This window comes from Zootoca vivipara, chromosome 9 (assembly GCF_963506605.1).
Source record: "Zootoca vivipara chromosome 9, rZooViv1.1, whole genome shotgun sequence".
NCBI lineage: Eukaryota > Metazoa > Chordata > Lepidosauria > Squamata > Lacertidae > Zootoca > Zootoca vivipara.
In genome coordinates, this window is record NC_083284.1 from 15766522 (window position 1) to 15791914 (window position 25393).

Consider the following 25393-nt stretch of genomic DNA (forward strand, 5'->3'; position numbering starts at 1 on the left):
CAGTTTTCTCTGGAACCAGGCCCACATTTATGATGTTTGCATCAGTTTTGATTGTGATAATCTTAGTAATTGCTATTCACTTCAGAGGGGCATTTAATTTCTATGAACTCCGGTCAGACACTGTTCGTTATATCAAGTGCTCATTAAAAAAAAGGCTCCAGGGCTGGTGCTTAGAAAAGTTTCTGCTGATTCCTGTTAGCTGCTTGCTTCTCTAGACGAATCTTAAAGCTGAGTTTTAGACATTATTTTTTCCTTACTAAAAGAATAGCATAAAAAACACACACACACAAAAGTCAGGTAGACGAAAGATTTGTTCTTTCTTTAAAGTACTGTTTTGGTTACGCTTTCTTACAATTGGTTTTCGATTTTCTTAAAAAATATAAAACTCTTCTCTGTCTCTCTAAAGTGCATCATTGTACCTATGATTTTTACACAAGCTATTTGAAAGTACAGCAACAAGACAGCCGCGTTTGACAAGGTGCGGCTACAAACATCAACGGAAAATGCTGCCGCCTCATTATCATTGGATCCCATTAAGATTTTGGGAGGGCGGCGGCGGCGGCGGGGGGGGGGGGGAGATAAACAGTCGTAAGGGCTCCTTGCCGTAAGCCGACACTCTCCTTAAAAAGCAGCAGCAAGGAAAGAGTGCTCAGAGGTTTTCCACACTTTCTAACCCTGGGAAACCCTTTCTGCATCCAATTTGTCTGCTGAGAAACCTCTGCACAACTGTAATGAACCACTGCAAAAAGTTGGTGCATCTCAACATGACTCCACATGAACCAATAGTGCATTATAGAATGATGCCACCACTGCAGGAGAAAATTAATGATGTGGGACACAATTCTTTCAGGGTAGCGTGCCTGCCTGCCTGCTACTGACCTTCATCTTGACTAATCTCTATTAAGGTCCCGAGGATTTTCAGGACGCAGTTTGGAATCCAGAGCCCAGATTCAAAACATCTCTGCATGGGAGAGATTAGGGATGCAATCTGTGCCTCAACTCTGAGGGCTCCCTCTAACTTGCTAAACCAGATTTTACCAAGGTTCCCATTTCTCTCAGCTCTTATTCTTCTCTGCATCTTTTTTTGGGGGGGGGGAGGGGGAGCAGGAGAACAAGAAAACGTCTCTCTCCACTCACTTAAAAAAAGGCCAAGGGTGGCACACAGTGCTTTCCCACCAATTCGAAACATTCAACTGAGGGCAACCTTAAGAAAAGTCGCGGCCCCAACAAGCTGAGATTGCAGTCGAGCGCGAGATCCCGAGGAGGAGGTGTCGCCTCTTCTTGCAAAGCCACAGAATCACCCCAGGATGCAAGCTCCTCCGCATTAGAACAGACCTGGGTGCTTTATTGGTCTGACAATTACAGACAATTATTTGGCGATTCATGATAACTCAAACTAGTTCACCTCTCTCTTGTTGACACGCAGGAGAAGCCATAAAATCAGGCTCTCGTTAGTCTAAGCGTTTCACAAGTCGCAGGCTGATCAAAGCAGAAGGACCCTTCCTTGTGGGGTGGGTGGCGAGTCTTTTGAGTGTATCACCCACCTCACCCCCCTCCTGCTGGCTTGGGTGAACCAGCTTGGAGGCAAGAGAGCCCCCCCCCAAGTCTGAAGAAAAGATGCAGGACCCTCCTCCTTGTCAGACACAGCCCCGGGATTGCTGCTAAGAAGGCCCTCACAGAACAAGGGCCTCGCTGAGTTCTTCAAGCAATCCTTCCTTTGGCTCGGCCAACTTCTTAACTCTACTGGCAAGGTCAAGCGTGCCTTTGTTACATGATCTTGGAGCCAATGTCTCTCTTGCTGATGAGGACCTCCAGCAGCCTCAGCTTGGCCTTAACTTGCTTGTATTCATTGTATTCGTCAGCCATAGGAGTGCGGTCCTCTTTCTGGACATTCCTGCAAGAAAGCAGAAGGAAAGGCTTTTTCAGAAGACGTTGTAATCGGAGGGATTGCTTTACTAGGGGAAAGGGCTTGTGGACCCACCTCCCTTTGTTTTAATCATGCATTTTGGCTTTTATATTATATTTTGATGTTGTGAACCACCCTGAGATCTACGGATGAAGGGCGGCATACATATTAAATAAAACCAACCAACCAACAACTTTGTACAGGAAGGAAAGAAAGTGGACAGGACATAGAATCCATAGCTGCCAAGGTTTCCCTTTTCTTACGAGGAAGCCTATTCAGCATAAGGGAATTTCCCTTAAAAAAAGGGATAACTTGGCAGCTATGATAGAATCATAGAATTGGAAGAGACCACAAGGGCCATCCAGTCCAACCCCCTTTCCTGACATATGACCATCAAGCCTCCACTTAAAGACCTCCAAAGGAGGAGACTCCACCACACTCCTTGGCAGCAAATTCCACTGCCGAACAGCTCTTACTGTCAGGAAGTTCTTCCTAATGTTTAGGTGGAATCTTCTTTCTTGTAGTTTGAATCCATTGCTCCGTGTCCGCTTCTCTGGAGCAGCAGAAAACAATCTTTCTCCCTCCTCATATGACATCCTTTCATATATTTGAACATGGCTATCATATCACCCCTTAACCTTCTCTTCTCCAGGCTAAACATACCCAGCTCCCTAAGCCGTTCGTCATAAGGCATCGTTTCCAGGCCTTTGACCATTTTGGTTGCCCTCCTCTGGACACATTCCAGTTTGTCAGTATCCTTCTTGAACTGTGGTGCCCAGAACTGGACACAGTACTCCAGGTGAGGTCTGACCAGAGCAGAATACAGTGGTACTATTACTTCCCTAGATCTAGATGCTATACTCCTATTTATGCAGCCCAGAATTGCATTGGCTTTTTTAGCTGCTGCATCACACTGCTGACTCATGTCAAGTTTGTGGTCTACATATTCCTTACATGAATGGTGCTGGTTCCCTGTCTGAAAACGGAGAAGTTTGGCTACTATTTTTAAAAAGAAATTTTCTAGACTTCACGGTGGGCTCTTGTGAACCACAATGCCTGTCGTGACATGAAAATGGAATGGCAGAGTCTGTTTTCATTCCAGGGCCGGAATAGAAACTTCACGTTGCCTTTGGAAACAATTCTCAGATTCACACACCTTCTCTCAGAAACAAGACTTGCGCACTTACATTAAATCTGCACATACGTTTAGATAGGCTTGTGACATTTGTGAAGGATAAGAATTTTCAAAGGGTAAACATGAGAAGGTGGGGTTGGCACCAATGCTGCTCTCGGTTTCCTCTGATGCTCAGCAGTCTAGAAAGGAATGCTGCTGTCTCAACCCATATCAGGAAGTAAATTCCGAATGAGGCAGCTTGTGGCTTCTTTGGCTTCCAAGGCGGTTTTGACAATAGAGATTCCCTGGGGGTACCACGTATACATGAATAAAAGAAATGCCACTATTATAAAGTGGGGATGGAGAACCAGTGGCCTTGCAAGATGATGCTGGATTCAAACTCTTGTCAGTCCTAGCCGGCATGGCCAATGGCCAGGGAAGATGGGAAGTTAAACCAGCAACATCTAGAAGGTCATGGGTTGCCCACTCCTGTGGTAAAGATGCAAGCAACGTTCCTTGCATTGTAAAGGATAAGTAAATGCACATTTCCTGAATATGATGGTAAATAAAACAAAGGTTCTAATATGGCAAAGTGAAGGATTGGGGATAAAAAAGAGAAATAAAGTTACCTTCCGTTTTGCCGGAAGAAATTGTCCTCAAAATCTCTCAGTTTTTTCCTGATTCTCTTCTTCTCCTCCCTAACTTCCTGGAGCTGTTCTACAAGTTCTGGCCTATGTAATGTTAAGAAAAAAGAAAAGAAAATCAAAACAAAAGCGGACACCCAAACAGAGACACAAAAATACTGCAGAAAGCTAAACAAAACAAAACAACCTTAAGTGATAACTGCCACGCGACAGATGGTGATTATCACAGTTCAGCTCCCATTGCTAAGAAAGTATAAGTAACAATTATATATTATAGATCCCTTTCCTAATTTTAGTTGCCACCTTAGCCCAAACACACAGTACGCAGAACATGAATCTGACAGCCAGAAACCTGACATACATGGAGGCAGCATGAAGATTTGACAGCCCCGTATCGTGGCTGCTTTTTGAAGCAATCCTATCATCCACCGGGGAAACAAAGCCGTCGCCATCATCTTCTAGATGGTCCAAGAAACTTCTCACGTTGAAGTCCGGCTTTATGGTGACCGTGAAATCTGGGTTTGTGTTGCTGTCTTCTTCAGAACCGTCATCTTCCTCCTGCAGAGACATTTTGGCACCAATGATTACCATTGCCTGCGCTACCTTTACAGGCTGCATTCCTAGAAGCAACACGGTCATATTCCAAACACACAAAGAAGCGGTCTGTAGCGCCAGATTGCGAGAAGATCCCTGCTGGATCAGGCCCAAGGCCCCTTGCAAGCGTTAATACACAGCTGATGGATGTGCTAATGGCTGCTGCATGGAGACCACTTCCAAGACTTCTGTATATCCTAAGGCAGGCAAAGCTTAAGTAATGGAAGCCTCAGCTTGTTAAAGAAGTCTCCACAAGCTCCTAGAATGATGTCAGGGCAAGGTAAATGCAGGAGAAGAAGGGAACCAAAAGGACGTTAACTCCCCCCCCCTTGGTTTAGAGCAGGGTTGGGGAACTGGTGACCTTCCCAAGTATTGTTGGACTCCCATTATCCCTGGGACTGATGGGGGAGGTATTCTAACAGCAATTGGATAACACCTGCCAGATAATGACTTAGAGCAGGCACCTGCAAACTCGGCCCTCCAGCTGTTTTGGGACTACAACTCCCATCATTCCTAGCTAACAGGACCAGTGGTCAGGGATGATGGGAATTGTAGTCCCATCTGGAGGGTTGAGTTTGGAGATGCCTGACTTAAGAGGTTCTCCTAGCACGATTCACAAGCTTCCTTCACGTTCTGCCCCTGGAGTGAGGTGTGGCTGGGGCCTCCCCCCCCCCACATGGTCAAGGGATGATGGAGAATGGGGAGAAACTCAGGAGTTGCTGGGTTGTGGGGTGTGTTGCCGTAGAGCTGTCCCGCCCTTCAAAATCCATTCCTATCCCTGCGTCGCAGCAAGGAAACAGAACACCTGGTTATTCTGCCTTGTTAAGTTGAACAGCTTAACTAATTATTTTTTTGGGGGGGGGAATGCTGCTGTGGAAGTTCACATTTCTAACTTTGGACAGGTTATCGCTTCATCCTGAGTGACTTGAACGCTTGAAGCCAGTGACGAAGGCCACCACTGTGAGCTGGCTCCAAGGGCTGGTGGGAGAGCTCAGATTCTCCTCTAATTGCAGCGCTCCCAGAGCAAATGCTGCCAAGGCTTTGCTCTCATCCAAGGAACGTGCAAACTGGGATTTGGCAGAACCAAAAAAGCAGCCATCACTCTGAGCCATGGGTGTAGCCAGGATTTATGTTAGTGGAGCAGGCTTTATGATGAGGGGGCAGAACCTCAGTAAGTTAAGTCTTTTTATTGATTTACTTGATTTAACGGGTGGGCAGCTGCCTCCCTGCCATCCCTTGGCTACGCCCATGCTCTGAGTCATTAGAAACTTGTATTAAACATTCATGTTCAATCTTAAAATAATTCATATCTGGGAACTGAAAAGGAAGGGGTAGGGGCTGTTGGTCCTGGAAGAGGCGATGCAGACAAACGGCTTTAGTGCGTTCCTGAAGGATTCCTTCAGCCCATGTTAAGCGCTTAGGAATTGTGCCAGTAAGATCAGACTCTGCCTCTAAAGAGTATACAAATGCAGATTATTTGGACCACAGCTCCCACCAGTGCTAGCTGGGGGAAGGCTGCTCTCCATTACAAAGGTATGAAACCATTACTGAGAACATCATGGAGAGGGGTGTGTGTGTGTGTCACATGAGGAGATACAATTCCCGTAAGTATGAAGCGTGGCAGAGAAGTCCTAAGTTTGCTAGGGCAGATTTGGGCAAAATGTGGTGGCAGAATGGATTGTATCAGTCCAGACTAGAGGGTGTGTGTGCGGCAGGGGAGGTGATCACCTTTTCAAAAACATTTTCCTAAGTAAAAAGGAAGCAACCCTCTCTGGAGTAGAAAGCTCGCAGAACTCTATTCAAGTGGAGACATTTGGAAAAGAGATCCCTCTACCTGCAGTCTGAAGTGGTATGGTCTATTCTTGCCCCCTCAGAACTCTACCACATTATTCTGCTACAGCTATAGATCTGGGCCAAGGCCCAACATACAAGCCAAAGAAAGGTAAGCAGTAATAATTGCAAAAACAGCATCTTAGGAAGGAGAAGGCGGCAAGGGTGCAAGTAATAAATTGTGCATTTTGCAAATCAAAAAGTACTTGGAAGGCAAAAGAGGAGGAGGAAGGGAGGCACTGAAGGGTCAGATGTAACAGAGACAGGCAGAATGTGGACAAAGGAAGCCAGACAAAAGCAGCTACTGGTTTTGTTTCCTGGAGACATGACAGATGAACCAGCAATTATGTACAGAGAGAGAGGGGGGGGAGGGAAGGGGGGAGTCTATCACTTTCATTGTGGGAGAAGGGAAGTGATGCAGGCTGAGCAAATGAGTTAGCAGTGGGAGGTTTTTTTCACCTTAATCTCCTTGAAGAAGGAAGCAGTTTCACCCTCGATAATTGGCTGCAGCAAAGGGCTTCTCCGCTTGCTGGAGGGGGAACCCTGTGACAGGTGTTAACAAGCAGGTTACATAATGACCCCTTCCTCCATCATCTCTCCTAACTCTCATTCCTCATTCATTTCCAGATTAAAACCTTTAAAAGTCTCCCCAAGAATGCATTTAATTAAGAAGTGCCAGGGTCGAATCGAACAACAACAATTATTATTATTGTCATCATCCTTCCAGGCAATATGGAAACACTGTCTAGTCGCTGCCTTACCCACTATGCTTTTAGATGCAGAAAGATGGCTGCACTGTACTCCCGAGGCTAAGCAAATGAACCTCAATGAAAAGGCTCTGGTGCAAGAGGCAGTTCTGATGCACAATCAGGGGCTGCCTTATTCAGACATGCTCAAATGGAACTGTATGGTTGTGAGCAATATCGAGACCCAGACTGCAGAGGACTGGATACTCAGATGTTTGTCATAGATCATATGAAATACGACATTGATTCCATGCATATGGAATCAAAACAACCCCTCAGAGAGCTTTCCCTTGCATAAGTGCTTGCTGAAATTAATGGGACTGAAGACTGCATTTGTGCAATTCCTCCTGCTTTCAAAGGGACCTGCAGAAGAGAAATCTTTTGCCGGGTGGTGTCCTGGGCCCAGAAGAAGCGTGTGCTTATCAGGGTAAATGTGACAACCCCCAATAACCCAAATGGCATCCCATCCATTCATCTGAATAGAAACCTTTTATTCCCCTGCCAAGGCTTGGTGTGGCAGCAGCAAACTAGTAAAAATAAACCCTCATTCATGAAAATAAAGAGGCTCATGAAAATAAACCCTCATTCATGAAAATAAAGAGGCGGAAAGTAAGAGGAAAGTATCTCTTGTTTGCACTGGCTGAATGGTCAGAAGGCCTGGTAAGCAGCACTCACAGTGCACTCAAGAGATGCACTAACCCAATGTGGAAACTGGCACATTTTCTCCCTTTTTCTTGCTCTGAAATCACGTGTTTAGCTGGTCCTCACGGTCACAAAGGCAAACTTCAAATGTGTTCCTCAACAATTACGCCCTGCAGTCAGGAGAACGTGGCAGCTCCCCCTCCTACAACTACTGCCCCCCCCCCCCGCTTGACAAAACATGGAACAAATAATCTCAAACTGTGCCAGTTTCCTCTTTCAAAAAAATAAATTTTTAAAAAATCAAAGCTTGGGTCAGAGGCATGCTAACTTAAGGAAGTTTACAAAAAAACAAGTTTCCTGTCTGGTTGTCTCTGCTGCCCCATTCCCATCCCACATGACTCATGAGACCCCTGACTCCCTGAGAGAGGCTTTTTGGGAGGAGCAGGCCATTGCAGTGGGAAGGAGGCGATGGGAAACTTACTGTCTGTGAATTTATTTAAGTTATTTTAGGATTCAAGTCAATGCTGCCACCCAGGAAAAATGCTATTCCCCAGAATGTCCCTGAGACATCAATTTTCTTCCCCTAATCATAGAATTTTAGGTTCCATTTCTTTTCTTTTTTTAATGTGGAATTTTGTATCAGCTGAAAAGTCAATTTGCAATCTACCTTTTGTACTATGGTATTTTTTTTAAGTGCCAAAGTGGACGACTCTCTGGAAGTCTGTACAGATTGTACAGTAATGCAAAATTAAAATATGTGTCTTTGAGTTGGGGGGGGGGAGATGCCCTAAACTCTATTCAAGTGGGATCTTTCTCTCTTCTTCTGCTAGCACAACTGTGTTTGTGGAGGAAACTGTAGTTGTTTGCTGTACTTTCTCCTCCATGGGTCAGAAAAAACAGGATGTCGATTGCTCCCTCCCTTCAGCCAAAGGAGTCTCAAGGACGGCCAACTGGGCAGGGACATTGGTTCCCTCAAAGAATCGTAAGCCAAGTCCCTGGCCCAGTCTCCCTTGTGAACAGCCAGAATCTTAACTCTACAGTGCTGATAGCAAATCGAGGGCGTAAATGTGCTGGGTGAACTGCCTGCTTCTTTATGGACAAGGAATTCCACTGATATTGGGGGCTGAGATTTTAGACCCCAGGGGTCATCCTCATTCAGCATACCCAAACCTCAGGTGTCTGCATCCTGAGAAGAGCTTGAACTGTTCTCTGTCTTACTAGCATGGCGTGGACCACAGTGCAATGCTAAGATCTCTTTGTGAAAAGCTGCCTCCACCTTGAAGATCTTCTCCCCAAGGCTTCTGAGATTGAATCAGCAGCAACAGCTACCCCCATGCAGAAGTACCCAACGCCAGGGGGCCAAGCCTTTACACCCAAGGCTAACACAAGAGACTGTGCTGCTTGAGTGGTCCCCCCCCCCGCTTACTTTCTTCTTCTTGTTTTGCTGCTGTTTGTCCCAGCAGTGCTGGCATGGCTTTCCACCTCCACCTCCTTCCTCCGTCTAGGACGGCCCAAGGTCCTTCATTAGAGTGAAGCATTCTGGCTGTGGCATTGCTGCAACTCTTAACTGGTGCCCAAAATTGGGGATCGGCCGGTGGGGGGGGGGAGTTTAAACCTACAGCAACTTCGAAAATTGCCCCCTAATTCTCAGCACTGTTTTTAGCCTCTTCAAAGCTGCGCCATCTGCTGGAATGAGGCAAGGGCAGAGGAGATGGAAGGCAGGCCTTGCTGAATGGCCAGAAAAGGCACAGCAGGCCAGTGGAGGAAGTGGCCAGGTGGGAAGGGGGACTCCCACAATTCTGCCTCTCTGGGTCCACCACCTGAAGCAGTTAACTCAGTTTACCTAACGCTAGGGTCGGCCCTCTTTACTCTTCCTATGCACATGCTCATCCAGCTGCTACCATACAGGGGGAAATGGCTGCGACTGAGACATTATGTCCAATGAGGAGCACAAAGATAGGATTCTCCCTCTCTCACTGCCAGCAACGAGACAAGGTCCACTCAAGCTAACCATGCAGAAAAGGTTTATACTCACGATGATAGGGATGCTGTTGGCTCTCGAGAGGATCTGCTTGACTAAGCGGTATCTGTCATACAGGGGCTTCATCATCTGCCGCTCGTGTTTCGTTACCTGAAATGACGAAGACACAGTTGGCTGCTTGAGATGCGTGGTGATGGGGTTTGCAGGAAGCAACAGACTGTGACTATTGCACCAACTATTTCACTGTCCTCTGCCAAACCTCCTGCGAGAAGGCAGGACTATCGCTTCCTCGGCACGTGCTGAAACTAAAACGGAGGCTAACCCCTCTCTCCCATCCACCAAGAAACCTGGTGAAAACATGGGTTCTCTGCCATCATTTCTCCAACCTTCAACCCGCTGGGCAGATTGCCCTGCCCAGGTCTATAGTACCGTTTCTGCAGTTCTAAATTAGGCTTCATTTTTATTGCCAGTTTGGCAATATGCCTCTGAATACCAGTTGCTGGAGACACTGCACTCCTGTTCTGTCTGGGAGCTTCCTGTAAGCGTCTGGTTGTCTGATCAGCAGGTCTTTTTCTTATTCTAAAACCAACAATGCCTAGCTCCTTTCAATGGTCTGAGTTGAAGGTCGGTTCTTGCCTCCATGTTATCTAAAAAGCCTTTGCCTATTTTCTGCTTTTTTTAATCAGCAACTTTAGGAAAACAAGCAGCTTTGTCAATCACAAGGAAGACATAAATGTTGCAAAGAGAGAAGCATAATAAGCTGTGAGAGGTCATGAAAACAGGGCTTCTGGAAGCAGTTTAGTGTCTTTCTCTGCATTTATATTACTGCATCAGATTTAACTTCTGCATGGATTTATACCCCCCAGTGTCTGGCTTTTCAGAGGAGGCAGACAAGTTAAATTACTTATTGGAAACAGGTTTTTTTCTCATTGCCCCTGTAACCCTCCTTTGAAATCTATAATGGAAGTGCTGACAGTAATAAATCCCTGTTGTTAGGTGGGGCTATGAAACACTGCTTCCAAGGAGGAAAAATAAAAACAAGGCAATTGTAATGCTTAAACAATGGCTTGAGTAGCACACATTTCAAGAATAACAAAAACAAAAAAATCAGACAAGAAGAAAACGTTATCAGAACTGCAAACGAGGGAAAACAACACTCAGCTTTTGGCCATAAATAACCTATACGATGGCTCTCTCCATGCCTCCAAAATGTTTTCCTTACTTGTCGAAACATCAACATAGTTTTGTAAGGATCAACACTGGAGGAAATGTATTTTGTGTTTTTATATTGTATTTTTTTATGTTGTGAACTGCCCTGAGATCTATGGATGAAGGATGGTATACTGGTATACAAATTTAATAAACAACAAACAACAACAACACAATATTTTAAGAAGTCAGAACCTTTTCCTAAGAGAAAATAACAACTCCAGAAAAAGGGTGGGGTGGAGATGGATTTTTTAAAAAACATTGCTACCAGTCACTTTCAAAACTGTGAGGACATTTTGACTAATTATCTGTTTCCCTGAACAAAGGACCATAAGTAGTGACAAAATGTTGCTGCGATGCATTCAGGGGCAAGCCTCCACTCCATACTACCGAGCCAAGTCATCAGTTGCTGCACTTTTGCACAGATTCGAGAAACTGGCAAACTTTCCTACAATTTGCCATTTCGTAGTTTGTAGCGACCCAATACGGGACACATTTTACATGGATGCCGATGTACTTACTGGTCTTCCGTGGATGCTCTCGTAATACAAGAGGGCTTTTTGGAGAGCTACCTTCTCTGCTGCTATCTGATCTCTGGTCATATCCTGTATAAAAAGCAAGCAAGGGCAGGGCAGAAGGGAAACAATCGCATTACTGCGGTTCCTACAAATTTATCCCTAATATTTCCCTGTCCCGTTCCCAATCCCTCAAAAAGGAGCTGTCTAGAGCATAAGATCCTGATTCGCAATACCCATTATTTGTTTCATTTTATTTGCCACACCTCATACAAACCATTGTTCAGGAAATAACAATAATAACCAAATGAACGATAAGCAATACATAACAGCAAACAGAAGAGAAAACATCTAAAAAGCCAGCATGTTATTTTGGGCTGTCAATCTTCATCTTAAGCAAGGCAGCCCCATTTAGGCAAAAGGCCAATCACATGCTGGATGGGGAGCATGCCCAGTACCCACATCCAGAGTATGTGTACCTTAATGTCTTCGGGCCGGTTTGCCTCGGTCCTTTTCTCTTGGAGCTTCTTCTGGATGGTGTCCAGGGTTCCCTCCACTGCTGGCTTAGTCAATTTATCAGACACATCCTGCTTCTTCTCTTCCTCCTTTTCCAGCTGGGAGCCAAAACTTTTGGGAAGTGTATTGCTACGTTGACGCATCACAGGAGCCAGGTCTTCCTCTGACATCTTCAGCTTTGACTCTAGTTTTGGAAGAGGAAAAAAATAAATAAAAGGAGAGTGTGTATTTTCAGGACAGGCACCAGATGGAACCACCGCAGGACAATTATGATGAGTTTGAAGTTCACGTGCTAGAATATCTCACCTTTCAGCTGCTTCCGAAACTTTGCAAGGTCATTTGTCCACTTCAGCACCTCCAGGTTGGCTGCTTTGTCACTGTGTGATGGCTATAAGGGGGAGGACAAATAGATGGGGAGTTTTTTTATTTCCCCCCAGATTTATTTACTCACTTTAAAACATCACAAAACAAAAGACAAATATCCATCACACCAAACAACAATGGGGAGTTTTTTTTTTAAATTACTGGAGATGACAGATATTGAAAGCAAGGGTTGCATTCAAGACATTTATTTGCTCCAATGAAAGCTGGATAACAGCTAAGGACCTTTTGGCTACCAGGAACCTCTTTGCATGTGTCACAGAAGTTGGGGCTGGTGGTTGCACAAAAGACTTGGGTAGCCTCTCTGCATGCTCTTGGCATCTTACTTACTCTATGAGTGCTGCTTAGCATAGGTAATATTCTAAAGGAAATAACAATGGACGCTTTGTTTATTGGACTTGCTTCTAAAAAAGCAAACCTTCTCTCTGCAAATGTCACAGACTCTTCAAAGTGTCCCAAGTATGAGGGCAACAGACACCACCATAGAGAAATGCAACCTCGAAAACCCCCAAAAGCTGTTTGCTGCACGCAAATCTGTTAGCGTTCCTTAGCCAGCTGAAAAGAGTCAATGGCTTGATCCTGTGCATATTTACTCAGAAGTTTGTGATTTCACCTCTGTTCAATGGGGCTTGCTCCCAACTTAAGTAGGCACAGGACTGGAGCCTAGGAATGAAAGGTCTTCAAAGGCTGTCAATCATTTCCCCTGCTGGTTGCTACTCCCACACAAAAATTGCCGCTTAGCAATACGATCCCTCAGGACAACTGACACTGGACAGCTTACTCTGTATTTCCTCTCCTCTTCAAATTTGTCTTCGAACCTCCTGATCTTTTTCTTCAGTCCTTGAATCCTGCGGGTCAGCTGCGCTGGTGTCAGATCTTCTCGGTCATCTTCATAAGACCCCAAAGAAGAACTTCTTCTCCTGCGATGAAGGCGAGGGAATGGTTGAATTAATTGGTGTTAACAGGAAAGAAGGCTCTATTACACAAGATCCTTACACAGGAGCAAAGGAAACTTGCCTAATAATATCAGGTCAGATTATCTGTCCATCTAGCCCAGAACTTGTATATTCTGATTCGCAGCATCTCTCCAGGCAAAAGTCGAGACATTAAAAGATGCTCCCTGCCCCACCGCAGTCTCAAGTCTACAATAGCGAACTCAGGTGTTGAGTACTGACAGAAATGAAATCAAAACAGGGTCTACAAGAGGCAGGTACTGACATTCTCAAGAAAACCCTGAAGTTGGTAGTAGTAGGAAAAATATTTTAAAACGAAACCAAGAAGGCAACCAACACCAAAAGCAGCCCAATGAGGACTAAGCGTGTTCAGAAGACATGAAATGCTGAGCATCAGTTGGAAAAGGAAATGAGAAAACAAGAGTGGGATGCCTCACTTGAAGAGAAAAGCACGTAGCTTCCCCCAAAGGATTCTGGGAACAGTAGTCCACCCCTCAGAGAGATAACACTCCCACCACCCTTAGCAATTTATGGTTCCCAGGATTCTCCAGGGAGGGGGAAGCCACATTCCTCATTCCACTGCACCTATGTTTTCCAATAAAAGCAGGGGTACTTATTCTGGCCTTTTTGGAGGCTGTTCTGAGGTCTTTTTGACGTGACCACTTACCCACCTACCTCATGAATGAATGTGAGTTGGGAGGAGAAGGAGGTACTTCTGTGTCATCCAGGTACAGCTGACTTTGCCCGTAGGCATAGAAACGAGGGGACAGCATTGGGTCGCTATCTTCATCCAGCAGCTGGCGAATGAGGCGGCCAGCCTGAGGAGAGAGGCGAGCTTCGTTGGAATCTAAGCCATCATGTTGCCAGGAGGAAAAGGCAGGGACGGGCTCTGGAAATCAATTGGAAGGGAGCAACGATGGATTATTTACTGTTTTTTTTAGTTGAAAAGGTCTTATTTTCTAGCATGGTCAATAAGGATTGTTTCCCAGTTCCCCTAGACAAATGCTCCTCAATCTCTGGGTTCCTCAGAGGTTGTTAAGACTACAACTCCCATCGTCCCCAGTCAGCTCAACCAATAGTCAGGGATGATGGGAGTTGTAGTCCCATCAACCTCTGGAGACTGAAGAGGCTGCCCTAGATCAACGCTAATTATCATGCCATTTCTGTTGGTCCCTGAACCTTGCTAGAACTGGCAACACAGTGGTGTGAAGAAGAAATCAGAGCCAGGAATATTGCTATTAAGGGGAAAGGCTGAAACCTGAAATGATAACACACATTTTAAAGGGACGTTGGTGAAGAATAATACATAAACAAGGCTGGAATGTGCCTAACCTTATTTTGGGTTGTGGCCAATCAAGGAAAGGGGGGGGGGCTTCACTCATTATTTTGAGTGTAAGGTTAGTACCAGCCTGGTGCCATCAAGATGTTTTAGACAGGCCCATGACCAAGAATGATGGAACTTGTAGTTCAAAATACATGGGGAGAACCAAGTTGGGGAAGGCTGCTCTATGGTCAGGTTTGTTTCAGTCAATCTCTGGGAAGATGATGAATGGATTGCTGCTCCACTTAAGAGTGGGATGTATCGATATTTTCAACATGCACACAGCTGAATTACGCTGATCACAGACACAAGTCAACAACACACACCCTGAGATCCAGAGAGATATCTTCAGACCATCTTAATTCTACAAGTCATATTAGCTGGTGCCTCCTGAATTGGTTCATACTGCATAAAAACAAACGGCCCTAAGATGACCATAAAGCCATAATAACCTTCAACACACAATCCCACCAAAAACTACAACGGCCTAATGCATTTCATGATGTTCAGCAACAGGGCTGGGCAATGGGCTTGTGGCATCTGTTTTGAGATTTCCTGTACCGTTATCCAACTAGAAGAAGCTATTACTAAAGTGGTAACTACAGATTGAAAGGGGTGGTGACTGTTGCCTCTGCATGCTTTTATCATGTTTTAATTCAGCATTGAAATGACCATCCCTTGCTTTCTCAACTGATACAGGGACTTGGGCCATAGCTCAGCGGTTTTGCACATCTAAAGCATCAGGTTCCATCTATGGAAACCACAGGAAAAGAAACCCAGGAATCAAAACTTGGAAAGGACATAGGATCTTGGAGAGTCCAAGCATTCCATGCCTGGCAAACCTCAGTAAAGACACCTCCATATAACAGCTGTTGGGAGACTACAGTAATATAAGCAAGGGTCCCCAAACATAAGCAAGGGTCCCACAAATGTCAGGTCCCATGTCAGTCCTCCTGCATTCCCAAAGATGGAGACCGTCTACCTGACCAAGGTTGGCCACTCGTGCCTTCCCAGCATGCTCTGCTGAAGCCTCCCTCTTTTCCTTTGTGACATCATCAAACCTTATGCTACCTTGCATTTGCAGCCAAGCTTCTGTTACTTTGAATGGTCAGGCAACAGGCATTTACCCCTATTCTTTCCCAACCCTTCTGTGAAATAATGAATAGGCTATAATATTTAGATTCAACCAATCCCATTTTCACATCTCAGACTAGCACCACAGAGTACAAATCAGCTCTTATTTGGTGGCCGGCCTTCATTGGCCAATTTGAAGTATAACATGTGGTGAGTTTTGTGTGAGAGATTGAGAAAGGGAATAAATCAAGACAGGAAACCAGGATGATCAAGTGTATTGGAACACACTGAAAAATAATGCCTTGTCTTGTGACCAGTCTCACCAGATCCCACGAGGACTCTTAATATTCTGCATTTGGATAGTTTACTAAGCTGGTTTGCATGCTCCTACTTAGCTTCTCGGGATTAGGTGGTTTAAGATTTGTGGCTTTGAACTTGTAAGTCTGAAAGGGAACTCTGGAGTCAAAACACAGCAACTGCCCCCCAAATGGTACAACTTTTAGGAAAAAGTGGAACGGCTACAAAAAGTCTTATCGAGCTTTAAAAATAATGCTTTTCCTGCTTCTAAAGTGCTTAGTTCTGATCTTGTACTAGTCAGTCACCAGGTCTTTGGCTTTAGTAACTTGGAACTCTTTTGCTGCGTCCAGCTAAATCACCCCACCCCACAGTCATTCACTGCCAACTTTCCTGCATCAATGTCCAGCTTATACATTCAGCATAATCAAGGGGTCGATACTCCTGATCCACACTGCTGAAACATGTTTGAACACTTCCCCACAGAAAAAGCCTCCCTGTATGAGAAAACTGAAATACAGCATTCGCTGTGGGTTGCGTTTTTTCATGATACAAAGGTGGCGGACCCGGAAGTGTTTACTTCCGGGTTTTGCTGCGCGCGCATGCGCAGAAGCATTCTGCGCACTTCGTGCATGCTCAGAGGCATTCTGCGTGCTTCACACATGCACAGAAGCGCCGCTCAGGTTGTGGACTTTTGGGGGCGCAAACAGCACCCCGGAACGGGTCGGGTCTGCAACCCGAGGTACCACTGTATCAGGGAGAAGGATTAGGCCTAGTCTTCTTCCAGGTGAGCCACTTTTCAACATGCAGCGTGATATGCTTCACCCCCTTTCCCCACAAAAAAATAAAAAAATAGAAGAACATTCATGCTTCCAACATTCACCTTCAGCCCCAAACATAATGGAAAAGCTTTATCATTTGATGTTGATGGACAGATAAACTGGAAGGGCTACAATTAAACCCATCCCCTATCTCTGCTCTTGTCTGTGCCCCTCTGTGCCCCCTAAGCTGCCCTGCTGCCCTTGAGTATGGTGGAGGATGCTGCCCCACCATCAGTGTTGAGGTAAAATCCAACTGGCAGTCCAGTTGAATTTTTGTACATGGAATGAGGGGACGCCATTTTGTCCTTTGCCTTAGGCAGCGAAATGACTCCTGAAAATACTCACTGCCCAAAAACTTGTTTAGTTTTTTTAAAAATCTCCTCATAAATAGCTCCAAGTCAAATGGTTATCCAACAGGGATACTGTTGACATTTGGGAAATCCCATATCATCTATCCTCCACTCTGTCCTAGCACGCCAGCTGCAAACTCTTCTTCCCAGTTTTTGAGTTGCTATTCTTTAAGCAAGCAAGGGAGGGAATGGGAGGGTCATTTGGCAAAGGCTGACAACATAAGCAGAGATGAATTTGGCCTGGATGAACCATTTTTGAAAAATATGTTGTAGAGGGCTTGTGGAATTTCCAGCAGGAGATGTAGGCAGTGGGAAGCAGCTTATGGCTGGAAAGAATGCCAGGGCAAATTTTGGCAAGGGAAAGTCTTTTAATGGCTAGTTATTAATATAGCCTCCATGTTTACAGCGGTAGTCCTGTGGCAGATGCTGGGCAAAGATAACAGGGAATGGTTGTCTTCATGAACAAGCTCTGCTTCTGAGCTTCCCAGAGACATCTGACTGGCCACTGTGTTGTCAATAGCAAGGTCATTTCTACATGCTTAGTAACTAGTTCTTACAAATATGCCAGCAAAGAGTAAAGGTAAGAAATAACTACTGAATTTGCTCCACTGGAAATTAACCACATGCTTCCAAGCAGTTATATACTTCTTTCTGTTTTACCAGCTGGGGTACACTTACAGAAACCAAGCAACTGGAGGAAAATGACAGGGATTTCGCACCCTAAAGCTGTAAAAACTGGTTGTTCTGAAAGTTAGATGGAAGCTTATCACATGATTCTGCAATCAGCTCTACAGGCTTGCCTGCAACTGCCTATGAAAGTGCTAACTATCTTAATACCTCCATAGTGACAAATGATAGCAGCACGGAAGGCATTAAAAGCATCTGAGGCCATACAGCATGCCACCCTCTCTAAACTCAACAGGTCAGTATGGTTAATTTCAGGACTGGAAACATTTACTTATTTCACACCCACAAAGGAAAACTAAACAACAACAACACCACATATTCACATAGTTAACATATTCAACATATTTAACATATTCAACATAGTTAACATATTCAACATATTTAAGGATTAACTGTATACATGTAAAAATTACTATATAGATGCCATCAGTGTCACAAAAATCCTAGTCTCAAAACAGAACAAATTGCACATGGTGTAAATTATAAGCAACTACTGTATATAGGGCAAAACCACAAAAAGGACTGAAAAATTAGTCGCTGTCAGCACTTAATTCAATAACTACTAGCTCATTTTCCAAAATATCTGAAGCAGTGCCAAACTGTTACAATCTAGCAAGGCCGTCTCATGCCTTTTGAAAATGTTCCCTTTGTTTGAACTTCCGTTCAGTGGCATCGCCTCACAGACAAGTAGGATCGGCTACAGAGCACTGTGACATTATCCCATGCCCTATGTGATCCTTGAGTGGATGGGAACATCAAAAGTAGTTCTTCCTTAGTTACATTTGAAAATGCTCAAGCTACAATATGAAGTTGTCCCAGTAAGCAAGGCCAAGAGGACTAATGGGTTTTGGGGCGAGCAAGAAGGGTTCCAACAGAAATGTAGCAACGAGCATGGGTTGTCTAGTGTGGGATTAAGGGTTATGAGACCCATCACCAAGTGTGGTGGGGGCACTTGGTGATGGGTAGCCAAGAGGAGGGAGTAGTAATAGTTGTGAGATTGTGGTTCCATAGAAAACAAAAAGCACCATGCTAAAAAGGAGAGGGAATTGGGAGCTGGTCAGTTGAAATGATTTTTTTTTTTTGCGGGGGGACGGGGACTGTAGGAATAAATAGCTCTCCTCCCTGCCCCCTCTGCAAATATACCGCACCGTATATTCCGGTGTAGAAGACGACTGGGCGTATAAGACGACCCCCAACTTTTCCAGTTAAAATATAGAGTTTGGGATATACTCGCCATATAAGAAATACGACCTGGCATATAAGATGACCCCCGACTTTTGAGAAGATTTTCCTGGGTTAAAAAGTAGTCTTATACGCCGGAATATACAGTATGTGTTTGTAGGAGTAAAATAAATTGGACAATATTACTGTAAGGGGCAGATGAAGTGCAACTATGTATGGATTCAAAAGTACAGTGGTACCTCGGTTTATGAACACAATTGGTTCCGGAAGTCTGTTCCTAAAAACTGAAGCGTTCATAAACTGAAGCGAACTTTCCCATTGAAAGTAATGGAAAGTGGATTAATCCGTTCCAGATGGGTCCACGGTGTTCGTAAACCGAAAATTCGTAAACCGAGGTGTTCATAAACCGAGGTTCCACTGTACCACTTATTGGTTCTTACTGGGTGAAAACTTTCTCCAAGAAATAAAAACGCGAGTGGCAAACTGTGCCACAAGGGAAGCTCAGTGTAAGTGGCCTGAGCAGCCACATACTCTGGCTCATTGGTGTGAGAATGGTGGTTGAGTTTAACATTCCTACATTTTTTTAAATAAAAAAGCCAGCATAGGTGGATGCCAGACAATCACCCCAATTGCAGAACCTTCAACACAATTTTTGGCTTGGCTAGCAAGGCCAGCCCAAAATGGTGGTGCTTTGCTTGGCATTTCCCCATAGCATTTATCTCAGCTGAATCAGTGAATTTCCTGCTATGAAATATAGTGTGCTACCAAGTGCTGAGCTCAGTAGAAACAGTTCCAGTGAACTATCACAAGTTACACGTGCGGAACAATCCTATGGACATTACTCATAGCATATGTCCCACTGAGTTTAACGGAGTTCACTGAATTATTGTAAGTGATTAGTGTCAGAATGCAGAGAGAAGCCACTAAGAAACAGGCTTATCCAATAAAATGTGTTGGAAGTTATCCTTTGCATTGCAAAGTTTGAGAATGTACTTGGGAGCCAACCACTGTCCTTTGCTTTTCCAGATTCTTACAAAGTGTTTTACTCCTTTATTAGTGTCCTCCTGAAATACATCCCTGCAAATAAAATCACCATCGCTATGTATAAAATCACATAGGTGCAGTGATAAAGAATCAATGATACCCGCTATACTTATAACTGCATGTTTGCTACTTGATATGGTTCCACACACATCCAATAAACTTTTTCAAGCAATCCTGGGTTATGCTGAAGGAGTCTCTTGCTTCAGTGCCAATTTCTGCTCAGTGAACCCTAACTGGGGGAAAAAAAAACTTTTTGGAAGATCTTCCGCAACGTGATGAGTTGCAGACAGTGATAACATTTCAAGATACGAACTCTACGGAAAATCTCCACAAGTGTACGTTAAATTGGCATGTGGCGAGTGAGGATGCTCGTATAACATTGACGCCACACCTCCCTCGGTCCCCCTCAACAGCTGTCTTGCAGGAAAGGGGACACTCTGTGCCACAAATTATGGTACGGTAAAGAAGGGGACAATGTGGGACTAAGTGAAATGCTCCTGGGTTTCTTTATTTACCAAATGGGTGGCAGCAACACCATTTCGCAGTCCTTGTTTTGGGGCTACAAAACGGTAAGATGAGATTGCAACTGACACCACCTCTTTCAGCCCTTACATAACTCTCATATTTTCCCAGGATATCACGCAGGAGGGTGGGTGACACAGAAGCATCCTTGTGGAAATAAGCGTTGCTTACAGCTTTCGCTTTTAAAATGTCCCTGTCGTAGAGAGGAACTTCTGCCTCAAAGGATGTGAGAATCTCAAGGTAAGACTCAACTGCCCTCTAGCCTCTCTCCCCCAGCCACAGCCCTATTGGTATTTAATATCTAGACTTCAAAGCAGGGAAGGAAATGCTTTGGTTCAACTACGGACAGCTGAATCCACAGGGGGCTGACAGAGGAACTCTCATCCAGGTCACCTTTGAAAAGATGAAAAACAACTGTCCCTTTCCAGGGCACGGCTCATTAGAATATTCAGGAAACATAATGAAAGATGAGAAGCACTTTAGACCCAAGGGGGAGGGGGGGGCACATCTAGGAAATTATCAGCTTGCAAAACTAAAATCATGTCGCCTGGTGTCTTCCGTCAGCAACACCCACAACTGCTGGTATTGCAAATCTGCATTTAGCTGCCTTAATCAACCCTGCTTTAAAATTCTGAACTGATAACATAAGTAGCATGCATGTATAAATTGACATAAACTCCAAAAGGTGTCTATCTAAAAAATACAATTTTCCCACACAGTTTGCTTCACTTTTGTAGAGGCAAGAGGGTATCTGCTCTTGCCCTCAAACTTACAAATATGAGAACTCGGTAATAAGCTACCCTTAATTGCATGTATAGTAAGAGGAAGGTTCAAAATTCACAGAAGAAACAGGGTATTAGAAACCCCAAACTCTGCATTCCAAATAACAAGACCAAATACAAGCCTTTCAGCACCATTACTGAAAATTTCCCTTGCAATTTAAGCTTTAGAAAACTCTGGCAATGAGGACACAAAAACAGCCGTTTCACAGAAAAGAAAAATGCCACTCCTAGCTTCCCTTTCTTGGAAAGATAAAAATGTCCCATCCAAAACCGCAATTTTCATGAATGTAAACAAATGAAAGTGATTTTTCCTCTCCCAGTGGATATTCCAGTGGAAGTGTGCCTGTGTGTGTCCAGACATATGAAAACCATTAAAAGGGCTAATGCAAAACATCTCTGTCCTGTCAAGCTGAGAAAGAGCAACCAGATCATTTGAAGCACAATCAATTTAAGATATTTAAAGCAAGGGAAAACCCTACCAAACACTGCAGGTTTTTTATATTGTAATTTTATGGTGTGGACCGCCCTGAGATCTATGGGTATAAGGTGGTATACAACTTATTTATTTATTTATTATTAATTGTTGTTGTTGTTGTTGTTATCATCATCATCAACAATAACAACAACATAATTTTACATACAGGGGAAAACACATAACACACACAGAGGAATTTCATGCAAGTTCCATAGGACTATTGGAGTGGGAAAGTAAGCAAGTTTTGTCCAGTGTTCATCTTTATTATCTGAACTTGGAAAAGCAGAAGGAAATCCCCTCCAGATAAGCAAAATAATGCCGATGCTCTGGGTTTTGCATGGTGACACCGCTAGGAATACCAGCTGCTCCGTGATTAAGCAAGTAAAAAGGGCAAATAAAAAGACATGGACATTCACTTTCTTTTTCTCCAAGCCATGTGTCCCCACATCCTTTCCTGTTGCTGCAGGTCAGTCACCAAGGGGAAGGGGGAAGACAAGACACATAGCCACACCGTTGAGAGAGTTCTCTCACTCGTGTGAGCCTACCTTCCCAGTTGTTGTTGTCACTGCACAAGGCTGTCAGGTCCAGTCGAGGCACTTCGGATACAAAGCTCTCTTCTTGGCCATCGGCATCTTGGTTCCTCTGTAATTTGGCTTCAGGAATGCTGGGGTGCTCCTGGATCTTCATGCCTGAATTCTGCAACAATCCCCCAGAACAAGAAACAAATTCACAGAGTTGTTTTTGCAATGTTCAGTGCAAGAGAGGGGGAAGAAAAAACCAAAACAGACGCAGATGCAAGTTCTTGCAAATAAAAAATCAAAAAAATCAAGTATACTTCTTCTCTTTTATAGATAAACACAAAACAACAGTCTTTGGTGGTTTTCCAGCTTAGCATCCAAATTATCTTCGCTCAATTTTAATTGGTCACTAGTACCAGAAAAATAATAAAATCCTTTTCTCCAAAAACTTTATCCTTGGCTTAAAATGTCACAGCAAGCAGTCCAGAGGGGGCTTCTCTCTCCATAACTGCAAGTCTTTGGTTGCTGAATGAGATAAAGAAGGAGGCAGAACAGCCAATGCGTCTTCTTCTGAAGCACAAGGCTTTTGAGGCAGTCAAAAAACCCCACCACCCGTTGCTAGGGCTGCTGTAGCAACGAAATGTGTCTTTTGGAAACAGACACCACCATCTCTCTGCTCTCTCTATGGAGGAAGCCGAGCCGCCTGACAAGGAGCGCCACCAGCCACGACAACGTCCGCAAAGGCTCTGCTGGCATAGATCAATGAGTGCCCGTTAAGCTGGCTGCGGCTTGGCTTCCTGTGGTTGTTCTCTAGCTGGCCTGGGTGTGGGGGGAGAGCAGGACTATTTATGGAGGAGCTCTGGGACACGGTTGCGCAAGCCCAAATTCTAAGGGGGTTTGGGCATTTAAAAACTGGAGGCTGGAGAGCTGCGGGACAGAAGCCAGAGGACTGGGAACGCTTTCTGGCTCATCCTGCCCAACACTCATCTTCTCTCTGCCCCCCCCCGCAATTCCTAAACTGCCAAGGAGGTGATCTATAAATTATATGGGAGGGCGGGAGAAAACAGCAGCTCTTTTGCTTTGCTAGCACTCACTCACACGACATCGGAGATGTATTTTGCCTCTAGGAACACAGAACTCTTTGCTCTCAGTCCCCTCTGTTATTTGCTTTGCGCACTTAACTTGTCTGACTTCACCTTTTGAATTCTTAGCCCTGCCTGCCCCCCTCCTCAGTACAAAAATTGCCTTGGGACCACTTTACTTGCACTTTACTTGCAGGATCTCCTTATCCCAGGCGTTGGCAAGGTGATCTGGCCATGGGCCAGATCGTTCCCACGGACATTGTCCGTGGGCCGGACGGGCACAGCGCAACGCCGGAAATTCCTATGCCCCACCAATAACCCAGAGGTGCATTTTAAATAAAAGGACACATTCTACTCATGTAAAAACACCAGGCAGGCCCCACAAATAACCCAGAGGTGCATTTTAAATAAAAGGACACATTCTACTCATGTAAAAACACACTGATTCCCTGACCGTCCGCGGGCCGGATTGAGAAGGTGATTGGGCCGCATCGGGCCCCTGGGCCTTAGATTGCCTACCCCTGCGCTAGAGAATCTAAAGGGTAATAATCTGCTCGTACAACACATTTCTGCTTGCCAGACCAGATGCAAGACAAGAGACAGAAAGAGAGAGAATTCTCTGTTCAAAACAGGCACGTTTCCTTGGCTGAATTCATTCTTAGTTTTAAAGTGACACTGATGTGGCGACAAAATCAACTGTTCCTCACAACTACAGATAGATTTGCTTTCCCAAATGCAGTGCCTGGCATGTCTCTTGCTTTGGATTTCATGAAGGAATAAAGATGGGCAGCTGGAGGGTTATGACGGAACAAAAGTTGATTGGCAACAGCTATGATGAAGTCTGGGTTGGAGAATGGTCTGTGGGAATTGTGGGGGACGGAGAGAGACTATGCTGCCCTTGAGTAGCCATGGGTTGGAAGGAATAAAAACAACCCCAACGTATTATTTCACGCAAACTGGCTGGTGGATGTCTCCCGTATGAAAAGGAAGGATGGAAACAACCCATTTTAATTTGTTAGTTGGTTAAATAGGTAAGTAAATAAGCACGTGCAGAAAAACTAAGCAGTTCTAAAAAAATATGAAAGATCAATGAAGGAAATATTTTGCTCGAAAGGAGAAACATACATCTTTTGATGTTGAAAGCTCTGGCATTTCAACTGTTTTGACCCCAATCAATTGCACAACACTTTTATTTCCTTTTCTTCTGTTTTTAACGTATATTGCAATTGTTTTAAGAAAGAGAAAGATAGACACATTGTGAAGTGTGTGTTTTTTTAAAAAATTAGGAATCACACACGCTTGACCGGCATGTTATTAAGCCAAACCAATTAACGTAAAAATGACAATTCAAGGTATTTATCCACAATCCCAAGAACATGTTCTGTTGCCTAACCACTCCCCCCTCCTCTTTCAACGAAAGGAGTATTTGAAGGCTAAAATAATACTTCAGGAACAGGGTTTGTCACAGGGTGGAAACGAACATTCTTAATGCTCTTTCCCTATAAAACAAGCTGTACCACGGCACTGTAACTTAAGACTCCCAATGATCTTTCCAAGTAATTTAATAAAACCGTGTCAAGAGTCTTGACTCCTCCTCTCCACAAAGTGAGTGAGACGTATCAACTGAGAGCGTACATCCAGAACATTTTTCTGCCGGGAACCAGAAGTAAACAGAACCAGAACGTTCATAAGGAGGAGGAACAAGCCATACAGGATGAAGTGTATTTCAGAACCAACCTATTCCTCCTTTACAGCAGGTGTTAAAACACACACACATCAGCTTGGGACATTTTTGTTTTTTAAATGTAGTCAAAGTTGTCATGTTTTGCCTCTGACACTGCATAGCAGGCTGCACGGCTTTGGGATGAAAGTGGATTTCTGTGCTTTCTCCGCTAAGTGTTGGTTACACTCGGTGAGCTACTTGCTCATTCATGCGGCTCGTAATGCAATGAATAATCCATAAACCCTTCTGCAGAATAATGGCAGCTCAGAGCCCAAGGGAGATGCAGGGAATTTACAGACACATTCCAAATGCACATGGACGGCTCGCTGTTGCCACAAATGTTATTTTTACTTTTGCTTCTTCTGACGGCTGCTTATATCCAAGCACTGTCATTTACCTATTTGTAGCATCGGCGGGGAGGATTGTCAGGAAAGTCAAATATCTCTGCTGATGGTGAAAGAAGCTCAAGCTCTGATAGAAATAAGGG

The 25393-nt window shown here is 44.4% G+C and overlaps 1 protein-coding gene across 5 annotated transcripts in view; it reads right to left on the minus strand.

The window, feature by feature from the left end:
* Nucleotides 1–1089: 1089 nt before the first annotated feature.
* FAM13A (family with sequence similarity 13 member A) overlaps nt 1090–25393 on the minus strand; it is a 134855-nt gene continuing 110551 nt past the window's right edge. For all 5 annotated transcript variants that reach the window (XM_035113462.2, XM_035113461.2, XM_035113460.2 and 2 more), the window contains 11 exons: nt 22129–22279; nt 13707–13920; nt 12860–12998; nt 12004–12085; nt 11661–11881; nt 11188–11271; nt 9512–9607; nt 6548–6631; nt 4026–4222; nt 3650–3751; nt 1090–1894 (listed from right to left, as the gene is read on the minus strand). In XM_035113462.2, coding sequence (XP_034969353.2) covers nt 1768–1894; nt 3650–3751; nt 4026–4222; nt 6548–6631; nt 9512–9607; nt 11188–11271; nt 11661–11881; nt 12004–12085; nt 12860–12998; nt 13707–13920; nt 22129–22279 — 1497 coding nt within the window. In that variant the 3' untranslated portion in view covers nt 1090–1767. The remainder of the gene's footprint in view (nt 1895–3649; nt 3752–4025; nt 4223–6547; nt 6632–9511; nt 9608–11187; nt 11272–11660; nt 11882–12003; nt 12086–12859; nt 12999–13706; nt 13921–22128; nt 22280–25393) is intronic.